Consider the following 22,640-nt stretch of genomic DNA (forward strand, 5'->3'; position numbering starts at 1 on the left):
TCCTGTGGGGTGGCACAGACCTTGCAGCTGGGAGTTGGCAGGACTGGGTATGGGGAAAGGATGGAGGAAGGCAGGCATGCTGGGCTGGAGGAAAGCCGGGCCAGGGTGGGTGCCAGGACTTGGTGGGGGCCCAGGCTGTGCAGTTCCTGGGGGAGAGCAGCCCATGACAGCGGCCCTGACTGAGCAGAGCAGGCTGGAGTGTGGGGACTCCATCCCTCGCTGTCCCTCACTGTCCCTGTCACTCCCTCAACATGAAGGAGAAAGCCAAGAAACAGCACAGGTGACTGTGTGATCAGGCCCACCGGGCTCTGAGCTTGCTGTCCCTGTGGGGTGCTCATGCTCATGGCAGCCGAGGGTATGGTGCAGTGCACAGGAGGCCCAGACCGCAGCTCCCACACCAGGACCATTAGGGACCCAGTGCAGTGACTGGGCTGCAGCTGGGGCAGGAGCTGCTGGGGAGGTGGCTGCCCGGCACCATCCTTGCGCTCGGCACCATCTTTGCGCTCAGCAGAACAGAGGCAGCATCCTCAGGGAAGCACGGCCAGCACTGCCACGGCTTCACTTTAAAAACGCATCGTTAAACCCCACAAACCACTGGAACTGGGTGCCTATTGAACGTGAGCACTCAGCCCGAATCGTCACTGTGAAACTAAGATATCTACACCTGCTTCATTCTAAACAGAAACGCAGATCTCTCCAAGCAAGAAGCACCTTAAGCTCCTGCCACCAGCATTTGTTGGGAGATGTCATTTTGGTCGGTCAACAGCTGTGAAGCTGACGGGACTTTCGATTTGTATCATTTTATACCACGTGAGGAAATTGTGTAATTACTTTTGCCAACGACTTTTCATTCTTAACTTGGTTTCTCATGGTTTGCAACTGTAATAAGACAAGGTGTTGATAGAGTGCGAACCGTCTTCAAATTTAAAAGGTATAATTGTACATCCACCTTTAATCAGTGCTAAAATATCAACACAGATTAAAACTTCCCTTCCCAAGCTGCCTGCCAGAGGATGTGATAACCCTGCTGCCGACACCATCTTCACGTGCTCTCCGTAACCGTGGGATTTGCATGATACAAATCATCGCATCTCGTTAGTGAAGCGGCCTCCTCTTGACACAGAAGACAGTCCAGTAAGGAGGGAGTAGCACTGCAAAAAGGTGTCTTAGTGCCGGATGTGGGTGGGTCTGATCAGCTCAAGATCCTCTCCCATTCTTTATTTAAACAAAATTTTTAGAGATAAGGTCTCGTTCTATCACCCAGGCTCAGAGGCCGTGGCATGGTCACAGGTCACCGCAGCCTGGAACTCCTGGGCTCAAGAGATCCTCCCACTTCATCTTCCTGTGTGGGACTTACAGGTGCACCACCATGCTTGGCTAAATTTTTTAATATTTTTGTGGAGATGGGGTCTTACTATGTTGCCCAGTCTGGTCTCAAACTCCTGGTAAGTGACCCTCCAGCCTTGGCCTCCCACAGTGCTGGGATGACAGGCATGGCCACCATGCCCCACCTCCTCCATTCTTTACTCCCCACAGTGCTAGGATGACAGGCATGGCCACCATGCCCCACCTCCTCCATTCTTTACTCCCCACAGTGCTGGGATGACAGGCATGGCCACCATGCCCCACCTCCTCCATTCTTTACCCACGATTATTGCTATTCTTCCAACCCTATGAAATCCTACTGTCCGTCTGCAGCCAAGTAAAGAACACAACCGAAAAGAGAGTTCTTCGTGAGGATTTGCCGTGGCATCTTTCCCACTCCAGGCATTCGTGGGATGCCCAGGCACGCAAGGCCAATGGACATCTCAAGTGAGCAATGGCAACCAACGACTTATAAAGTGCTCAAATTTTACATTTTGGTCTCACATCAAATTATTTCCACTTCATTTGATCCTAATGCAGCCTCGTGGAGCGTAACTATTGGCCCTGGCTTGAAGTTTGGAAACAGTCAATGACTTGTCCAAAGTCACAAAACAAGCAAGTAAAGCAAGTAGCCAGGAGGCTGCTGTGAACTCAAGTTCTGAACTCCAAGCTCCCCTTCTTCCCTCTTTCATTTCGCCAGCCTCAGCTGTTGTGAGATGGCAAAGAACATCCAGGCAGGGCTGGAGAGGCTGACGCCTGACCTAGACTGGAGCCTAATCCATGGGGCACTGAATACGGCCAACACAGCAGACGTCCAAAAGCAGGGACTGACCTAGAGTTAGGAGGCTCCATCGCCGTCAGCTTCACTAGGTAAAGCAGCCAATTGCCGTGGAAGCGCTCGTGGTGATGGGGGCGCTCGTGGTGATGGGGGCGCTTGTTGGGGGGGAGGCGCTCCTTGGGGGGGAGGCGCTCGTGGTGATGGAGGCGCTCCTGGGGGGGGAGGCGCTCCTTGGGGGGGAGGCGCTCGTGGCGGGGGAGGCGCTCGTGGTGATGGAGGCGCTCCTTGGGGGGGAGGCGCTCGTGGGGGAGGAGGCGCTCCTGGCGGGGGGAGGCGCTCGTGGCGGGGGAGTCGCTTGTTGGGGGGGAGGCGCTCCTGGCGGGGGGAGGCGCTGGTGGCGGGGGAGGCGCTCGTGGTGATGGAGGCGCTCCTGGGTGGGGAGGCGCTCGTGGGGGAGGCGGCGCTCCTGGCGGGGGGAGGCGCTCGTGGCGGGGGAGTCGCTCGTGGCGGGGGAGGCGCTCCTGGCGGGGGGAGGCGCTGGTGGCGGGGGAGGCGCTCCTGGTGGGGAAGGCGCTCGTGGCGGGGGAGGCGCTCGTGGCGGGGGAGGCGCTCCTGGCGGGGGGAGGCGCTGGTGGCGGGGGAGGCGCTCCTGGTGGGGAAGGCGCTCGTGGCGGGGGAGGCGCTCGTGGTGGGGGAGGAGCTCATGTAGGATCTAAATGCCATTCATTTGAACCCTTTTGGTTCTACTGACCAGCGTGCATTTAGCCAACTCATCATCACCCAATGACTTTTTCCACTAATGCAAAAACCTAGAATGCCGTCCTGGCCAGTAAGTCAGAGGCCTGGCGGTTTGCAGCACCCTCCTTATTAAGAGTGACTACAGGGCCAGGGGACTCAGGTGCTAGCCTTGCCGTGTGAATTAACAGGTAAATTTTTAAGAATGGGCCTTCAGAGCTTTGGCATTCCCATGCTGGGAGGAAAAGTGCAAAGAATCGGACGCAAGGCCCGAGAGCCCAGTGGCCTCGGGTGGGTGTTGACCAGGTAAGACCTGCCTGTGACAAGCGTCCCCAGCAGACCAGCTTCTGAGCAATTGTTTCCCACGTGCTGAATATCCTCGTGCTGGTCCCGAGTGCTCAGGGACCCATCCCTTCCCATCCCAGGCAGCTCTCGGTCCTGAGACTTCGCTGAACCTCCCCTGCCTTCCAACCAAGAGCTGCCTCTCCCGAGTCCCGGTGTCAGGAGGAACCTCCCCGGACTCACCAAGCTGACGCTATGCTAGTCTGATCAACTGTGCACTCACAGAGCCACCAACTGCTAAGGGGGTTGTGCCACACACTTCAGCTGCTGTCTAGCCCTGTAGGGTCCCCAAAGCACAAAGAGACAACAAGGGGAGAGTTTCAGATGCCAATGGACTGGTGGAACATAATTTTTAAAATAATTGACCCTTTCAGAGTCTCTCAAGTCATAACATTTGGACAATTCATGTCTCAAGACCTGAGCTTGTCCCAAGGGGCCCGTAGGCATGGCAGAGCAGGGGAAACCCTCCGCCCTGCCCGAGATGGCCCAGGCTTCTGACCTAGTGCAGCTGCAGGGCAGGACTACTGGGCTGACCATCAGGGACCCAGGCAGTGGCTCAGCTGCAGCTGGGGCAGGAGCTGCTGGGGAGGTGGGTGCCCAGCACCACCTTTGCACTCAGCACCACCTTTGCACTCAGCACCATCTCTGCTCCTCTGCCCCTACTGCTTCTGTCAAGTTGCCATGGGAACTGGTATTGGTAGAACTCCCAAGAAGTGGCTTCTGGCAGACATCGGCCTCCCCTCAGCTCAGGGACAGCCTGTGAGCTGCGGTTGCAGGAGGAGGGAGCATGGTGGCACCCGTGTGCTGGCTGCAAGTCATGTCTCCAGGTGCCCGGGGGAGGGTGTGGGCCCACGCATTGTCTTCAGGGCCGTCCTGGCCTCTCCCTGCAGGCTCCAAGTGCACCTTCCTCGGGCACCCCTCGTTTTCCTCCTTCAGGTCTCAAAGCAAGGCCACGCCAAGCTGCTCTGCGGCACACAGCCCTGAATTAACATGAGCCACTTTCCACTCAGGTATGAAGACACTGCCCTTTCTAGGCGGAGGTGAGGGAAAGAGTGGAAACAGCATTCGCTTATGGACAAAGAGCAAAAGAAGAGGCTGTGAAAACAGGCATGGCGGCCTCGCGTCGTGGAAAAACCAGGGCTTCAACACTCAGCAAAACAGAGCGCCAGACGGACAGCAGGCTCCTCCAGCAAAACCTGAGTCCTCGTCCCCCAGGCCCACAGCCCAGCGGCATCTCCGCCAGCAGATGCAGCTCCCCTGGGACTCCCCCCAAGTACAGCTCACCTCCAGTGGGCTAGGACGGCTACCACAGGAGGACACGCGTGCCCTGGCCACGGCCGCCGGCCATCCTGCTGTCCTCCCATCAGTCTAACCCTACAGGGCCCAGGGCAGTGAAGAGAGAAACCCACGTGCAAGGAAGAGAAACACTTGGGAAACTCAGCAACCCCCACGGTGTGCTCCGTGACCCCCAAACAGCCAGCAGAACCCCCTCCTGCACATCCAGGGTGCAGGGCCTTCTGCTGGATTTCACCTCCCCCGGCAGCTGACTGCACCCGCATCAGAGCCTCTCCCCCGGATCTCTCTGCGGGGACGCGGGGCGTTCCGTGGAGAGAACAGCTGGGACCCCCTCGGCAGCCTCCCAGGCATCAGAGGGTGCAGGAAGGTGGTGGTGATTCACTGTTTCTAACAGGTCCTCTGGCCGCGGAAGCCTCCTGCACATGTGAAAGCCTACAGAGAATCCCACGCACTTCCAAACTCTCACTCGTGTTTTTCAAAAGTGGGTTTTACAAGTTTTGGTGCGTAAAGGTCTTAGTGGAATTTCTATGGGTGTTTATCTAGGCTGCCCCCAAACCCCAGCCAACTAGGGGTGAGCGCCCGTGGTTACCTGTAACAGTCGGTCCCTCGCAGTGCACGTGCTGATGCGGTTCCTGACGTGGAGGGGAAGCTGGAGGGCCCCGGGGGCCCTTCTCCCTGCGCAGGGTGTGAATTCTAAATGAACCTGAATGTGAGGACGAAATGGAACCTGCTCTCCCCAGCAGTGAGTTGGAGGGGGGCCAGGCGCTCCCCAGCAGTGAGTTGGAGGGGGGCCAGGCGCTCCCCAGCAGTGAGTTGGAGGTGGGACCAGGCGCTCCCCAGCAGTGAGTTGGAGGGGGGCCAGGCGCTCCCCAGCAGTGAGTTGGAGGTGGGACCAGGCGCCACCCTCTTCCAGCAGGATCAGCATTGCTTGGTCATTTGCAGGTGAGAATGAGCTGCTCCCATTAACCGTGTTTCCAGTGCATAAACCCCCTCTGTATAAAAATGAACGCAGAAAAGTGGCTGCCGAGTGAGGCGGTTTCCCAGCCTTTGTTTAGCAGCATCCTCGAGTGTCCCCCGAACGCGGCTCCTGGAGTTCCATGCAGGTAGCCCTGTCAATGATGGCGATGAAATTACTTTCTACCACGGTGTTGTCTGCGCTCGGGGTAAAGCCATGATGAAGGCGGCTTTCAGGACTTGTAATTACAGAGCCACGGGTGGCCTCTCTCCTCGCAGCCAGGAAGGTCAGCACAAGTCCTGGGTGCTGCCGGCCCCGAGCTCTACTCCTGCAAACGCTTGTCAAAATGCCAGAAGTAATTACCTGGCTGTTCAGAATGGAGTCACGGGGTGCAGCTCCGACCATCCGATTCCCTAAAGCCTCCGTCCAAACTGAAACTTGTTTAAAACCTCCCCGGGCTGCAGCCACGGGGCACCTGCTCTTTGGCAGGCAGGACCTCACCACAGTCCTCACCTGTGCTCCCGCCGGCCGGTCTCTGCTGCAGCCCGGGGGAGGCGCTCCCAGGCAGGCAGGAGTTCTTGTTCCGTGTCCAGCCCACGTGGCCCTGGACACAAGTGGGGCCTGGTTCACACACTGCAGCCCCTCGCCCACCCACCCCCGACACAGCAGGTCCAGCAGGGAGACGGGCCCTGGGCACTGAGCCTGCAGGGCCTGCTGTGCAGACCCTACCAGCCCCACCGGCCCACCCTTCCCGCACCGCACCCTCCACTCCCTCGTCTGTTTCTCCTGGAGGCTCCTCTTTTTAGTTACTCCTCATCGCCTGTGTCTGTGCGGCGAGTCCTAGAGCAGGAGGACAGCCTGGTGCTTCCCCCCAAGCCTCTCTCTCACCCTCCCTGGGTGACACCCCAGCCGGGCAAGCTGTGGGATCCTCAACCTCGTGGCTGTGGAGCGGCAGGGTGAGCGCGAGCCCTGCACCAGCCACAGCCAAAGCCCAGGAGCCCCCAGCCACGCGGATCCTGGTGGCAGCTCAGCTCCAACGAGGACATGACACAGTGGCCCATGCACAGTGGAACGCGGGGCCGGGCCGCCCAGGCCACACCTCCAGCCTCACTGCTCTGGTGCTGTTTCCTCAGCTGCGCCCTGGGAGTCTGGCGAAGGGGAGCGCTAGGATCCCCGTGCCTGGAAGACCCTCCAAGGACAGTGCGGGTCCTTGGAGAGTCACTTTCATCAGTTTGACAGGTGTCTCATTCACCTGCACGTGGAGGCAATTTTCTCAGCAAGTGGCTTTTTTGAACATTTCCGAAGCATCCTCCTTCATTTCTAATAAGACTGCAACTTCCTTTCCACACTCAAGACTCAGGAGTTCCTCTTGTCTTGTTCCAATCTCTTAATCATGAGGGTGGTACCTGAGCGTGGATGGGCTTCGGGCCTCACCAGCGCACAGCTCCACCCCGCGTGGCCTCCCTGGGGAGTGGGTGTGTGGGAGCGTGGATGGCTTCAGGCCTCACCAGCACACAGCTCCACCTGGCGTGGCCTCCCTGGGGAGCGGGTGTGTGGGAGCGTGGATGGCTTTGGGCCCCACTGCTGGTGACCAGCGCACAGCTCCACCCGGTGTGGCCTCCCTGGGGAGCGGGTGTGTGGGGGCGTGGATGGCTTTGGGCCCCACCAGCGCACAGCTCCACCCGGCGTGGCCTCCCTGGGGAGCGGGTGTGTGGGAGTCAGATGAGGGATGTCTGCTGCTCGTGGACCAGTGCTGTGGTGAGCGCCCCTCCCCCTCCCCTGAGGCCACCTCAGCGGAGCTGAACCGACCAGCTGCAGCAAAATGCAGGCCCAAGTCCTTCTTAGTGGCTGCTGAAGATGAAGTTCCCACACTAGGAAGAGTCCGATTCTGAATTCCCCTTGCCAGCCTCTTCCTGGCATGTCCTTGGCACCCTGGACCCCACACCCAGGCTGCACCCTGGACCCCACACCCAGGCTGCACCCTGGACCCCACACCCAGGCTGCACCCTGGACCCCACACCCAGGCTGCACACTGGACCCCACACCCAGGCTGCACCATGGACCCCACACCCAGGCTGCACACTGGACCCCACACCCAGGCTGCACCATGGACCCCACACCCAGGCTGCACCATGGACCCCACACTCAGGCTGCACACTGGACCCCACACCCAGGCTGCACACTGGACCCCACACCCAGGCTGCACCATGGACCGCACACCCAGGCTGCACACTGGACCCCACACCCAGGCTGCACACTGGACCCCACACCCAGGCTGCACCATGGACCCCACACCCAGGCTGCACCATTCTCTTTCCCCTCACCTTCAGTCCCTGAGACCCACACTAGTCCCCGTGCTCTGCCCAAAGGCCAGATTCTCTGTGAAGCCTCGTCTAAGCCCTGCCCTGCCCTCCCCGATGTGCCATCCACTGCCCCAAAGAGCTGCTGTCTAAGCAGCCCTGGCACCGTGGCGGGGGGTCCAGGAGGGCAGGGCCACTGACTTCCAGAGTGATATCGCCTTAGGAAGGTGCAATGCATTGCCCAAGACAGAATCTGCACAGGGTGGACCAGACCATGAAGCACCGATGCCTGCCTGGGGTCGAAGGTTCAGGCTGGCTGGATTGAAAGTATGTGTTACAGAGGAATTCACTTCACTTCGCCATTATGCTTTTCAAAATAAACACGTTTTGTCTGCTTTACCAGAGGCCAGAAGCCTGGGCAGCCCTTGCTCCAGCAGAGGCCTGTGGCTAACGCAGAACACCGCGGGCTGTGGGGTCCAGGCCTCGGCAGAGTCCAGTTCTGAGCCGGGATTCAAGAGAAGCTCACAAGAGAGGAGGGAGCCTCTCCCTCCATGTGGACACGCTACGTATGAGGCACGAAACACAGAGCAGCACAGCAGACACCACCCTGCTCTGACACTCACCTGCTTCGCAAAGATGCTGAACAGGCAGAAGCAGGAGGACGTCACAGAAAGTCACCGTACTCTGAATACAGAGGCGCTGCTACTGAAATGACACAGGGTGCCTCCCCAACAGGCTGAAAAACAATGGCAGCTGAATGCCGTGTCTTAGAGGCTGTCAGGTGGAGGATACTGAGGTCAAAGGGGAACCTGCTCAGGACAGGAGCCCTCATGAGCCTCACTCCACCACGCAGGGCTGAGTGCCAGAAACACACCCTCCATGGTGCCCGAGAGGGAATGCTTGAAGAAACAGCCTGAACTCAGCCTGAAGGAAACTCGGCCAAGCACGGAGGGGATTCCTGGCAATAAACCGATAAACCACAGGCAGCCCCACAGGTCACCAGGCAGGGATCTCTGCAGACTGGGAGCCAGCAAAAGCAAACACTGTTTCTAAAGGATGATTAATTACCTTTTCTGTGAAAGGAGCAATACAAAAATTGATCAGAAATATACTATTTAAGAAGAAACTACCAAGGAAATGAAGAATAAAAAGGATTTTTCTGTTCTGCCAGTTCGACTACATAACTGAGCCACGGAGATTAGAAGTAGCTACCAGTCATTTCTACGTACTTTGTGGTAGAGTAAGTGCCTCCTTGAGCAAAACCCACTTATTTTTAATATTCACTAATACCCTGTGCTCATACCCAAGGTCATAAATTAGCAGAACTCCCAGGAAAGCATTGCCTAGGATAAAGAAGAGACGCTGAATGATGAAAAGCAGCTGCACTTCTCACTCGGCATCAATACCACGTGACGTTTGATGGGGACTAATGTGGGATTAACTACACCCCTATTCATTAGGTTTTGTATCATTTTGTATAAAATTAGCAAAATGAATGCCCTTTGAATTCTACCGCCAGGGTGATCTCCCTGCATTAATAACAGTAGAAGATGTCTGCAGCCTCCAGTCCTCAGGCCCTTGAGGGAACCAGACACAAGCAGCCATTGGGCTTCCAGGCAGCACCCAGCACTCCCAAGTTATTTCAACAGCGGGCTCTTGAGTTCCGTATGTTGGTGACAAACACAGGCACCACCACACGTCCTTCCAAAGGTGTCCGCCCATCACCGTAGGGCATTTGTGATGACGCTATTAGGATTCCACATCACCTTTTAAAACTAGAAACCACAAGAAACTCCTTTTGAGTTCGAAACTCTTCCCTGCTATCACGTCAGCCTGTCTGTGTCTCACCTGAAACTTGGTAAGAGGTTCCTCTTCACCGGGCTAAGCCCTTTCCCAAGGCCGACGGGCCAGTCACCGTGCTAAGCGCTCTCCTGAGGCTGATGGGCCAGTCACCGTGCTAAGCGCTGTCCTGAGGCTGATGGGCCAGTCACCGTGCTAAGCGCTCTCCTGAGGCCGATGGGCCAGTCAATGTGCTAATCGCTCTCCTGAGGCCAAATGGGCCAGCACCACACGTGGGCATGTCCACTGCCTAACTGCAAGATCTTTGTGGTCACAAAATTCATTTTTATAATCTCTTGGTTTTTTTGTTTTTTGTTTGTTTTTGAGACAGGGTCTCCCTCTGTGGCCCAGGCTGGAGTCCAGTGCTGCAATCTTGGCTCACTGCAACCTCTGCCTCTTGGGTTCAAGCGATTCTCCCACCTCAGCCTCCCAAGTAGCTGAGATTACAGGTTCGTGCCACCACATCCAGCTAATTTTTTTGTATTTTTAGTAGAGATGGGGTCTCACCATATTGGTCAGGCTGGTCTCGAACTCCCTACCTCAAGTGATCCGCCCACCTTGGCCTCCTAAAGTGCTGGGTTTACAGGCGTGAGCCACTGCGCCCAGTCAATCTGTCTTATATAGCATCAGGCACATTCATGACACCATAGAATTATTCAAAAATAGTTAAAAAACTAATTCTTTAAAAATTTTGCATGAATGTAAACAATTTTGCACACGTTCAACAAGCAAGAAACATTCCGACTTGCACAGCCACAGGAGTTAACATGGACGCACTGGTGCAAGTTAGCAAATTCAATGTTTAGAAAGTTGTCGATATGAGACACAAACTCAAACCTACATTTCCTGTGTGACTCCCCCTTGGTGCAGCACTTCGATAAATAACATGAACACATTTGAAATGACTGAGAAACTACCTTTCAAATAATCAACCTCATTTTCTCTAGAGAGCCATAAAATAAATCAAAGGTCCTTGTCTGTGAGTACATTGTTACGGTTTTTAAAAAGATAACAAGATTGCCATTCCTAGCATCCTTGAGGTCCAGCAAACCTAATTTCAGTGGCGTTGCTCCCCGGTACTGGAGAAACTGCCAATCATGGAATAATTATCAATGCATTTTTGCATAATACCTGATCACGGATTTGGTCTTAAACATCTCCAGTAATCACTTCTGACGGGGAACTGGAGCAAGCAAAACAGATGCCATGGAGGGAGGGAGCTCCGGCAGCCACGAGGCGCTGAAGCCGTTGCTGGGACCCCCGTTCCTTCTTGCGCGGGAGTGTTTGGCATGGATCCCGCTGACTTTCTGTGCCGGGACCGCACTGGACCGCCCAGCTGGAGTAAGCTCTGCACCCCAGCTCCTCAAGCCTCACAGCAAAGTATGGCAACAAAATGAGACTGGGGGTTCAACTCTCCACGAACCTTAAATCAGACTGCAGAAGTTTAGTACAGCTTTGCAAAGCATTGTATTTCAACCACAAATTCTCTGCCCCCTAAATCACCACCTTGAGCAAAGGAGTTACTGAGGGCACGAGGATGTCCCATAAACAAATCCATAGCAGCCAAAACAGATAGGACCAGCGACATGCTCTATCCCGTAGAACATGGCGGCTACTTCCCGCCTTGATTACTCTCATGGGAAAAAGAAACTTCAAGTTTACAGGGCGCCAGTGCAGTGACGCCTCAATCAATGAGAACTAAGTATCGAAATCCCGAAACAAACCAGAGTATTTTGCTGCATTTTACACTGGGAAAAAAAGACATAAATTTAAGAAAAAAAAAAAAAAAAGTAAGTTCATAGATTTAGCAATCTAAAGGACTGGCTAAAAGCAAGAGTCATTTCCTGCTGTGGCTGGGTCCGTGCGTTCAGCCCCGTCTTATCAATGATTACAGAACGGGAGTGCCCTGGGCGCGGAGCGGTCCTAATGCACTGAAAGCTGCCAGGCTGAGGTTCTGTTACGCTTCCTGTGTTTTTCTTACTAGGCAGGAAGATTAAACAATACACGCTACAAGAGTTTTCAACAAGCTAAAAAAAAAAAAAAAAAAAAAAAAAAGCCAGGTTGACGAAAATACAACATTGTGTCCACCACCCCATTCTGTTCTTCAAGACTCTGGTGAGTAAAGTGTTGTGTTTTTCACTTAATGACAACTATTAATCATATAACAAAGATCACTCAAGCTCTATCTGTAAGTACATCTCAAAAATGTGTGATTCGCAGTGCCCAGAACCCTGGGCTGTGAACAGTGAAACTGTCTGGAAGTCTGCTGGTTTTTATTGAAACCTCCCAGATCCTTTGTGGTACCTGCCCACCACAGTGAGGAGCAGGGCCAGTGTGTGCTCCTGGTCTGGTACAAAATGAAAAGCCTCAAAGCAAAATTGCACATGCTCTGCACACACTGGGGTTACTACAAACACGAAATCCTCCTTTTCCAAAAGCCGGACTTGTTCTCGGTCACTTGCAGCCCTGTGTGTCCTGCCTTCTATCTGAGACAGTTCCACGCATCAGGGCGGCCCATCCCTCCCCAAACAGCGAAATCCCAGACGGTGCCCACGGACAGCCACATTGCCCTGCGACTGCCCCCTCGTCCCCGTCACTACACACCAGCTTTCCACGGAAACTGTGACCTTCCTTTGGGTTGCTCCCTGTGGGTACTGAGTCTCTCTCTGCCCTGGCTGTGCATGTACGTTTGCGTGCATGTGTGTGTGCGCACGTGTGTGTGCGTGTACACGTGTGTGTGGAAAGCGCCTCACCTGTGGCCTTCTCCACATCCGCAGTGGTCACGTTCTGGACATTGGCGCCCACTTTGAAGGTCACTGCTGGTCCGAGAACCCTGGAAGGGATAATTTAAAATAAGTTCGTAACGAAGTCAACGTGCCACACTGCTTTTCTGAAAACGACATGGAAAACACTGGTGCGTTTTTAAAAACACAAATATCCGAGGCCACTGCGGCTCCAGGCACAAACTCCACCAGACATCGGTTTTCTTTCACACCATGACCTTTGTTTCCGTTTGCCAAGAATTCTGTTTTTGGGCTTCGCTTCTCCAAAACACACATCACAGTGTAATATGCTATCCTAAAAAATTCAAATCAGCCTCCAAACCCAACAGTAGCAAGCAGACATTCTAGCTAGGGAAAAAGAAAAGTTGTTATTGAAACAGATTTTAGTCTTTGGTGCCCAAGGGAGATGTATGAATCAAGAGCAGAGAGGAAAGAGACTAGTATTTTTAAAATTCTTTTGACAGGAACCATTTAAAAAACTACCAAAGTCATTAAGAACTACTCTGTATAAAAACAACTGGCAGGGAATTGCTAGACAGGAATTATCAAAATTGTCTGAAGCTTCCTAAATGCTATATCAACCATAATTTTGAAAAAATACATTACTTTTTAAACCATCTAATTCATCTGAAGACCCCACATGCAGTAGGAACTGGTTATTGTGCCTACAGCCATCGCAAAATGAATTAGGAATCCAGCGTCCGTTCCCAAAGACAGATGGACCGACTCCATGTCCACAGATGACAGCCGTAGACAGCTCTTCCCGGAACGGACCCCTTAAATGTCTTCTAAGGAGTAAATCCCCAGAACAGACAGGAAATGCGAAGAGGACCCAATTGAGGTGGGAGACGGCAGCTAAGACTGTTGCCTCCTGGTCCCTGGGAGGTGCCTGCACTCCCATCTAAGCCGTTAAACTGTGGGTACCATGTGGCCCACGGTCCCTTCTGTCCCCACTGCAGCCACACACCCTTGCTGACGGGTACAAGCCCAGCTGGTCAGAAGTGCCACAGGTTGGCCCGCCTCCCCTCCCTCCCTCCACCACAGGCTCATCCCAAGGTAGCATATGACACCCAGGCCATGGACGTTGCACCCAAAATCCTTTCAACCTCACAGGTATTTGTGATTCAAATATCTGCGCTCATGATACCTTAGTCCCAACCTCTGGTCTTCCTCCCTGGGATTTTTGCTCATTCTCCCGGCCAGGGGCAGCTCCCCCGTGTGCAGGCCCTCGGTGGAGGGGAGAGGGGACTGCTGCGCCATCGCGAGGCAGCACAGTTACCATCCTAACACCACGGCCATGGCTGAACATTCCACGTGGAAGTCTCAGCATCACTTTGAACTCAGCGAGGTCTGCCTTGAATCAGCGCCTGCTCTGAGGAGCAAACAGCGTTCTAACCTTACGGATATTCCCTTCGGCTTCCTTATGCCAGAAATATCCAGCTAGTCACCAAATTCTGCGGAAACCCTTGGAAAATGCACCACATCCACCACTGTCTCTTGGTTCCCACTGTGATCCTTCTAGCCCAAGCCTGTGCCCTGTCACAGCAGAGTGGAGTGACTTCCTACGTCCAGCTCTACTGCACGCAAAATGTCCTTGGAAGTCGCCTCCAGGGCTGACCACAGAGGAGGAGCTGGTGTCTTCTCGAGCCCAGGTTAAAGTCTCAGCCGCAGGCCCCAGGCCTGTCTATGGTGCCTCGGCTGGGCCCTCTGCTGGTCCCCACTATGGGCCCCCAGATAGGAGGAGGCCACTCCCTCCCTGGACTGCAGCTCTCCTGCCAACGATGTCCTGCTCGCTCATGAGTGCCGAGTTCTGCCCCCTCTCAAAGCCCTACTCCCGAGTGAGGACTGTGAGAGTGGCCGATTCTCCCTGTCTCCAAAATCTTCCACAAGGGCCCTGAGCGCCTGACACTTGTGCTCAAATGGCACATCAGATGTTTATAGATGTTTCCTTCTTTCCGAGCAGAGGATGGGCTCTTTGAGGCATGATTCCTGCCAGGGCCTCACCCACGCAGGAGACGATCGATTCATATTTGTGACCGGTTCGACATTTCGGTTGAATGGTTTTCTAAAATTAAGAGAAAGTCCTCATTAACACAAGCAGCTCTCACGTACCCCCGAAACAGCGCTGAGGACAGACAGCTCAGCCACAGGGCTTCCAGCTTACACACAGCTTCTGTGAAACTGAGTCTCGACCACAAACAATGCTGAGGACAGACAGCTCAGCCACAGGGCTTCCAGCTTACACACAGCTTCTGTGAAACTGTGAGTCCTGACCACATCTGGATTCCCTGACAGATGGGATTGGAATTTCCTAAACTTAATTTTTCCCTCAGGTGCTGAAAGTTTCCTCTAAAGGGTATGAGGAAGAGGTTCTTGGTTTCTCAGAGTCCAAAAACCCAGCCGCTTATGCTATGAAGAAGCATGTGACCGACACATGGCCCCATATTTCCCGGTGGGGGCTGCAGGAGAGAGCCACATAGCCCGCGTCCTTCCTCACATGCCAGCCAAGCGTCACCATCGCATGGGGCCGCGGTGGTCGCCAGGGGGTGCTCCTGACACCCTCGGGGCATATCTCGCAGGCAGTGAGCACCCAGTGACCTTCGCTGTCAGCACCAGCGAGACCAGGCGCCTGCGGCCACGATGCACTGACCCTGGCTCTGGTCCTTGTGCTCTCAGGAACCCTGCGGGAGGACGGGGCATGAGGAGCCATCTCCAGAGGAGACTCAGAGGGTCGGTAGCATGACCCCACCTGCATAACCTTTCCTAACTGGAATACATGCAAGCTCCTCCCTAAAACCCACAGCGGCTGCTCCGACGTGGGAAGACGTGTCTATCCCGAGGCCCCGCTGCAGGTCGAACTCCGTGAGTCACTGTGCTGTGGTCCTCCTGGGCCTTTCCGCTGGGCCTCAGTTTACTCAGCTGTCAAGTGCGGCAAGACCCACAGGTCCTCTTGGACTTGCTCTGCCTAGAAGACTCTAGTTTTCAATAAACTCTGGTGCCCAGGCCCAGCGGGTCTGCAATAAACAGGGGCGACACTAGGCGCTCCAGAGCTGAGCTGCTGGCTCTGCCCCCAGCACCATCAGCAGCAGAGATTCCTCCCCGCAGGAAGAACTTGCCCTAGCGTTTGTTACCCGCCCCCCCCACGTCTGCTGTGCAGGTGGCAGATGGCTGAGTGCTGTGTGGTCCAGGTGAGAGGCTTCTGGGGAGGGAGTAAGGTCAGCCTTCCCACCAACTTCTTTCTAACCAGGGAGCCTTGGTCGTCTCTGCTATCTTGTTTAGCTTTCTGTCTCTTTAGACATTTGGGGAAAATTGAGTAAATCCCATGTGCATATTGCTGGCCTAAAAAGGGGAATTTCTGTACTAATCGGGAAATAAAAAGGAAAACACAGATGCCCAGAGCCCTGCAGAGTCTCTTAGGAGCCAGTATCGCACCTGAGGTTACAGCTCTCGGGGAGAAAGCAAGTTTTTCTTGAGCACGTTTGCTTCCTGACAAGCGGCGTTTGTCACACACGGCGTGTCAGGCATACGCGTACCAGATCTACTGCGGTTAAAGCGGCAGCAAAGAATTAGGGTTACGATCCGGTAAAAGTTATCAAAGCAGACATATGGAAACCCAGACATTAAGTTATACGGAAACATCTAGGTTTAACGAAGAAACACTAGTTTTGACTTTCAGATTTTCATTCAGATTCAACAAATAATGACTGAGAATACCACACTCAGTTCTCATTCTTCCAGGCAGCTGTGTTCTCCAAAGTCATCAGAAAGCAGATACTGAGCCATTGTTCCTACGGGAAACAGAGGGTGAGGCTCCTGTGAGCCTCTGGATACAAGTGTTTTTGTCAACTGATGGGCGTATTACCTTGTTTTATGTGTGTTTCCACTCAAAGACTCATTGAATGTATGTGGTTGAGTTATGAATGCTGAGCTCACAGCATGCCCCCATGACGCCCATCCACACCCACAACGCCCACCCACACCCTCGAGGCCCATCCACACCGACGCCCACCCACATGCGCGATGCTCACCCACGCCCTCGACGCTCACCCACACGCATGATGCCCATCCACACGCGCGACGCCCACTCACGCCCGCGACGCCCAACCATGCCCGCGACACCCACCCACGCGCACGACGCCCATCCGCGCCCACGACGCCCATCCACGCCCACGACGCCTATCCACGCCCACGACGCCTGTCCACACGCACGACGCCCATCCACACGCACGACGCCCATCCACACGAGTGTTTTCTCCATCAGGCATGTTGTCACCATGTGTCCCAGCCTCACACACAATTAGCACACTTCCTTCCCATTCCTGCTTTGGCTTTGAAGCATACTGTGAAATTCTTCATGGCCCCTTCTCCACCAGGCCCTCCTTACACAGTGCTCACCTATCTAATTACAGACCTGCTTAGAAGTTCCAGGGGCCAATTTTCAAACAGAACAGGCAGAGAGACCCAGCTGCAGAATCCCCTGCTGAGTGGGAGTTAGGAACAGGTAGCCCACCGCTCCCAGACTGAAGTCACAATGACACAAACGAGGCCTCCGCACATGATGAGATAACCATCAGAAAGACACACAGCCCGGCGTCCTCCTGCACTACACACAGCTCCACGCCTTTTCCTCCTTAAACCCCTCACCCAGCCAAAAAGGGGGAATGACCTGTTAAAGGCATGAGCCTGGCCATTCCCTAACTGCCAGCATTTGAGTAATAACTGCTTTCCTCTGCCCACACCTCACTCTCACGTTTTCGGCCTCTGAGTGGCAAACAGCAGACTTGAGCCAGTTACAACACTAGGAACACAGTCAGCATTCAGCACTGTGCTGGGGCCACTTAAACAACAAAACCACCAACGAAATGCACAAAAAATGTGGAAAATGTGGCACTCAATAGACCCTGAAGAGGAGCCGTGTTTTACAGTATGAGCTGAAAGGAGAAGGCAGGGCTCTCCTCTCCTACCAGAGCACGGGCGCCTCAGGCAACCTGAACCTCACGGCTCTGTGTGTGTCCAGGAATGACTTCGGCATTAGCATTGATTTGGGGATTACAAATTAATCACAAATACAGAATCTGCGAATGATCAGGATCATCTGCCACCTAGCATCTGTGTTGAAACGCTTTCACACACATCAACAACCTTATTATTTTCTTCACATTTTACAGTTTTATACTGTAGAGAGGATGGGAGCACTGGAGCTTACAAGACTTGTGATCCAATTGTTTGTTTAGCCACCACTTCCTCGTGGGGCGATTTTGCGTGTTACATTATTTACCCTGCAAAATCAGGGGAACAAGACAAACCTTGCAGGGCTGTTGGAGGATCGGGCAGGATAGCTGACATGTGACAGGGTTCCTCTGAACCACAGCTGTCGGTCTGTGCTCTGCTCAGGAGGGGCCTGCTCCTCCTCTGAATTCTTCCATAAAATCTACTCTCTAAATTGATTGCACCTTGTGTGGGTTCACGCAGTCCCCGTACACTGTACTGCTTTCTGGGGGAGCCTGGTTGCTTTCCTTCTGGAAGGATGTGGTTGAGACAAGGGAGGAGATTGTCTCTTTCCAGACTCTGGACAGTGGAGTGCAGATCTCACGAGGAATCTGTAAATGGCCACTTCAGGGCAGATCTTGAGAGTGTCATCCCGACGGTTGTGCCAGGCACACCTATGGTAAGAAGCATTTGATCTGAGAGCATGTGGAATTTCTGAGTCATTGTTCCTGGGAGAACCATCCACCTTTTGACATTCAAATTCACATATTGTGAAAGGTGACTCCTATTTATGGTGGAAGAAATGCCAAAAAGGAATGCCGCCCACTCATGCAAACCCTTCTTCCCCTGATGAAAGAGGCAGTCTTCACACACATCCTTCTTCCCCTGACAAAAGAGGGAGGCTTCACACACATCCTTCTTCCCCTGATGGAAGAGGGCATCTTCACACACATCCTTCTTCCCCTGATGAAAGGGGGAGTCTTCACACACATCCTTCTTCCCCTGATGAAAGAGGGGGTCTTCACACAAATCCTTCTTCCCCTGATGAAAGGGGGGGTCTTCACACACATCCTTCTTCCCCTGATGAAAGGGGGAGTCTTCACACAAATCCTTCTTCCCCTGATGAAAGGGGGGGTCTTCACACACATCCTTCTTCCCCTGATGAAAGGGGGAGTCTTCACACAAATCCTTCTTCCCCTGATGAAAGAGGGAGTCTTCACACAAATCCTTCTTCCCCTGATGAAAGGGGGGGTCTTCACACACATCCTTCTTCCCCTGATGAAAGGGGGAGTCTTCACACACATCCTTCTTCCCCTGATGAAAGGGGGAGTCTTCACACACATCCTTCTTCCCCTGATGAAAGGGGGAGTCTTCACACACATCCTTCTTACCCTGATGAAAGGGGGAGTCTTCACACACATCCTTCTTCCCCTGATGAAAGAGGGGGTCTTCACACACATCCTTCTTCCCCTGAAAAAAGAAGGAGTCTTCACACACATCCTTCTTCCCCTGATGAAAGGGGGAGTCTTCACACACATCCTTCTTCCCCTGATGAAAGGGGGAGTCTTCACACACATCCTTCTTCCCCTGATGAAAGGGGGAGTCTTCACACACATCCTTCTTCCCCTGATGAAAGGGGGAGTCTTCACACACATCCTTCTTCCCCTGATGAAAGGGGGAGTCTTCACACACATCCTTCTTCCCCTGATGAAAGAGGGAGTCTTCACACACATCCTTCTTCCCCTGATGAAAGGGGGAGTCTTCACACACATCCTTCTTCCCCTGATGAAAGGGGGAGTCTTCACACACATCCTTCTTCCCCTGATGAAAGAGGGGGTCTTCACACACATCCTTCTTCCCCTGATGAAAGGGGGGGTCTTCACACACATCCTTCTTCCCCTGATGAAAGAGGGGGTCTTCACACACATCCTTCTTCCCCTGATGAAAGAGGGGGTCTTCACACACATCCTTCTTCCCCTGATGAAAGGGGGAGTCTTCACACACATCCTTCTTCCCCTGATGAAAGGGGGAGTCTTCACACACATCCTTCTTCCCCTGATGAAAGGGGGAGTTTTCACACAAATCCTTCTTCCCCTGATGAAAGAGGGAGTCTTCACACACATCCTTCTTCCCCTGATGAAAGGGGGAGTCTTCACACAAACCCTTCTTCCCCTGATGAAAGAGGCAGTCTTCACACACATCCTTCTTCCCCTGACAAAAGAGGGAGGCTTCACACACATCCTTCTTCCCCTGATGAAAGGGGGGGGTCTTCACACAAATCCTTCTTCCCCTGATGAAAGGGGGGGTCTTCACACACATCCTTCTTCCCCTGATGAAAGGGGGAGTCTTCACACACATCCTTCTTCCCCTGATGGAAGAGGGGGTCTTCACACAAATCCTTCTTCCCCTGATGAAAGAGGGGGTCTTCACACAAATCCTTCTTCCCCTAATGAAAGAGGGGGTCTTCACACAAGTCCTTCTTCCCCTGACAAAAGAAGGAGTCTTCACACAAATCCTTCTTCCCCTGATGAAAGAGGGGGGTCTTCACACAAGTCCTTCTTCCCCTGACAAAAGAGGGGGTCTTCACACAAATCCTTCTTCCCCTGATGAAAGGGGGAGTTTTCACACAAATCCTTCTTCCCCTGATGAAAGAGGGGGTCTTCACACAAATCCTTCTTCCCCTGACAAAAGAGGGGGTCTTCACACAAATCCTTCTTCCCCTGATGAAAGAGGGGTTCTTCACACAAATCCTTCTTCCCCTGATGAAAGAGGGGGTCTTCACACACATCCTTCTTCCCCTGATGAAAGAGGGGGTCTTCACACAAATCCTTCTTCCCCTGATGAAAGAGGGGGTCTTCACACACATCCTTCTTCCCCTGATGAAAGGGGGAGTCTTCACACACATCCTTCTTCCCCTGATGAAAGGGGGAGTCTTCACACACATCCTTCTTCCCCTGACAAAAGAAGGAGTCTTCACACACATCCTTCTTCCCCTGATGAAAGGGGGGGTCTTCACACACATCCTTCTTCCCCTGATGAAAGGGGGGGTCTTCACACACATCCTTCTTCCCCTGATGAAAGAGGGGGTCTTCACACACATCCTTCTTCCCCTGACAAAAGAAGGAGTCTTCACACACATCCTTCTTCCCCTGATGAAAGAGGGGGTCTTCACACACATCCTTCTTCCCCTGATGAAAGAAAGAGTCTTCACACACATCTGCAGCCTAGAGCCCTCAGAGGTGTGATACTTGAACAATGTGTTCACATGGGTCCTATGAAGAATACATTAGGAGAAACAAAAGCTATTTATTGCCACTAGGAGTCATCTCCCAATTGGGCTGGAAATAACATGAAAAAGTATATCCCTGAGATTCTACAGAATTCACTGACTTAAAACTACCTTTAACCAAAATAAGCAAACCATATATGTTGTGCATAGATAAGAGATCATTTCGTCACTGTAATTTTAGCTATAGTTACCTCTATTTTAAATATCATTCCATTTATTCCTGAGTTATCACTCAGTGGTTCTACTTGATAGTTTACTACATATTAATAATTGCTCATTTCTTTTTATGGTCATAAAACATGCCAACAAAGAAGAGAAGTGGCATCTAGCATTTTAACACTGATTTTATTGCTTGTGTTCTAGGATACTCCTATCACTCAAGACTTACGAGGCAAACATATCAGCCCTCCACCAACCAGACTATTGAGTATAAGAGTTCTGCGTAAAAGGCCTTTTCTTAACTAAGGACTATTTGGAAATCTCTTTTTCCCCTACTTTTATGAGTGAAATAATTTAAAAACACATATAATTATCTGCCTTTAGAACATCAATATACTGATGTACCGATATTTGTCATCTTAGCAATCATGCATCTCAAGGTGATTTTCTGAATATTAGTTTTCAGGACACGACACTTTAACCACAGAAAACACTGAGCTCCATCTGTTCTTAGACCAGCCGTTCAGTTGAGAATGCAGAAGATGAACAAACCTCTGACAAAAGCTTCCACGTTTCGAAAATGGTTTTCCATAAGAACCGAGGCTTCCGTTTGGTTGTGTTAGTCTGGGAGTTATTATTTCTCTCTAGTAATGACTTAGACATAACATAGGCTTATTTGTATCAAGTCAACCTATAAGGGCTACAATAAATGTAACACATTTGACTAGAGTTTTCCAAACAGATACTGCCTAAGCAGCAGTGAAGAAGTTTGTCATCAGTTTAAATAAAGACGAGCCTCAGGTACTAGATTCCCTTGACTTTTTGTGGATAAAAAGAAGACAGCCAAGGCGCATATGGCAAGAAATATAGTTTTAAAGTTAACCATTTAATGTTGATGCTTCACAACCAACATAAAAGTAAATGCTTCTCTTTTCAACTGGTGAATTTTCTTGAAAGTTGTTTAGAAATGAAAAAAAGAAAACTTCCGTAGACTGTTTTTTGTTTGTTAATTTTACTAGCATGCTCTCTGTTGGCTTGACAGACTGACCTGTGCTTTGTCTATTTGACACCTGGATTTGGGGTGAAGCCTATAACATGAATAGATGGGTGAGTGAGGGATAGGTGATAGACGGATGGGTAGAGAGATGGGTGGGTGGGTGGGTGGGTGGGGGACAGGTGATAGACGGATGGGTAGAGAGATGGTTGGGTGGGTGGGTGAGGGATAGGTGATGGATGGGTAGAGAGATGGGTGGGTGGGTTGGTGGGTGAGGGATAGGTGATGGATGGGTAGAGAGATGGGTGGGTGGGTGGGTGAGGGATAGGTGATAGACGGATGGGTAGAGAGATGGTTGGGTGGGTGGATGGGTGAGGGATAGGTGATAGATGGATGGGTAGAGAGATGGTTGGGTGGGTGGATGGGTGAGGGATAAGTGATAGATGGATGAGTAGAGAAATGGTTGGGTAGGTGGGTGGATGAGGGATAGGTGATAGACGGATGAGTAGAGAGATGGGTGGGTGGGTGATGGATGGGTAGAGAGATGGTTGGGTGGGTGGGTGAGGATTAGGTGAGGGATGGGTAGAGAGATGGGTGGGTGGGTTGGTGGGTGAGGGATAGGTGATGGATGGGTAGAGAGATGGGTGGGTGGGTGGATGAGTGAGGGATAAGTGATAGATGGATGAGTAGAGAGATGGTTGGGTGGGTGAGTGGATGAGGAATAGGTGATGGATGGGTAGAGAGGTGGGTGGGTGGGTGAGGGATAGGTGACAGACGGATGGGTAGAGAAATGGTTGGGTGGGTGGGTGGATGAGG

At 52.7% G+C, this 22,640-nt stretch overlaps 1 protein-coding gene across 10 annotated transcripts in view; it reads right to left on the minus strand.

The window, feature by feature from the left end:
- PTPRN2 (protein tyrosine phosphatase receptor type N2) overlaps window positions 1-22,640 on the minus strand; it is a 1,017,982-nt gene that overhangs the window by 523,164 nt on the left and 472,178 nt on the right. For all 10 annotated transcript variants that reach the window (XM_045387364.2, XM_045387363.2, XM_045387365.2 and 7 more), the window contains one exon: window positions 12,364-12,443. In XM_045387364.2, coding sequence (XP_045243299.2) covers window positions 12,364-12,443 — 80 coding nt within the window. The remainder of the gene's footprint in view (window positions 1-12,363; window positions 12,444-22,640) is intronic.

Source organism: Macaca fascicularis, chromosome 3 (genome assembly GCF_037993035.2).
Source record: "Macaca fascicularis isolate 582-1 chromosome 3, T2T-MFA8v1.1".
In the NCBI taxonomy this organism is placed as follows: Eukaryota; Metazoa; Chordata; class Mammalia; order Primates; family Cercopithecidae; genus Macaca; species Macaca fascicularis.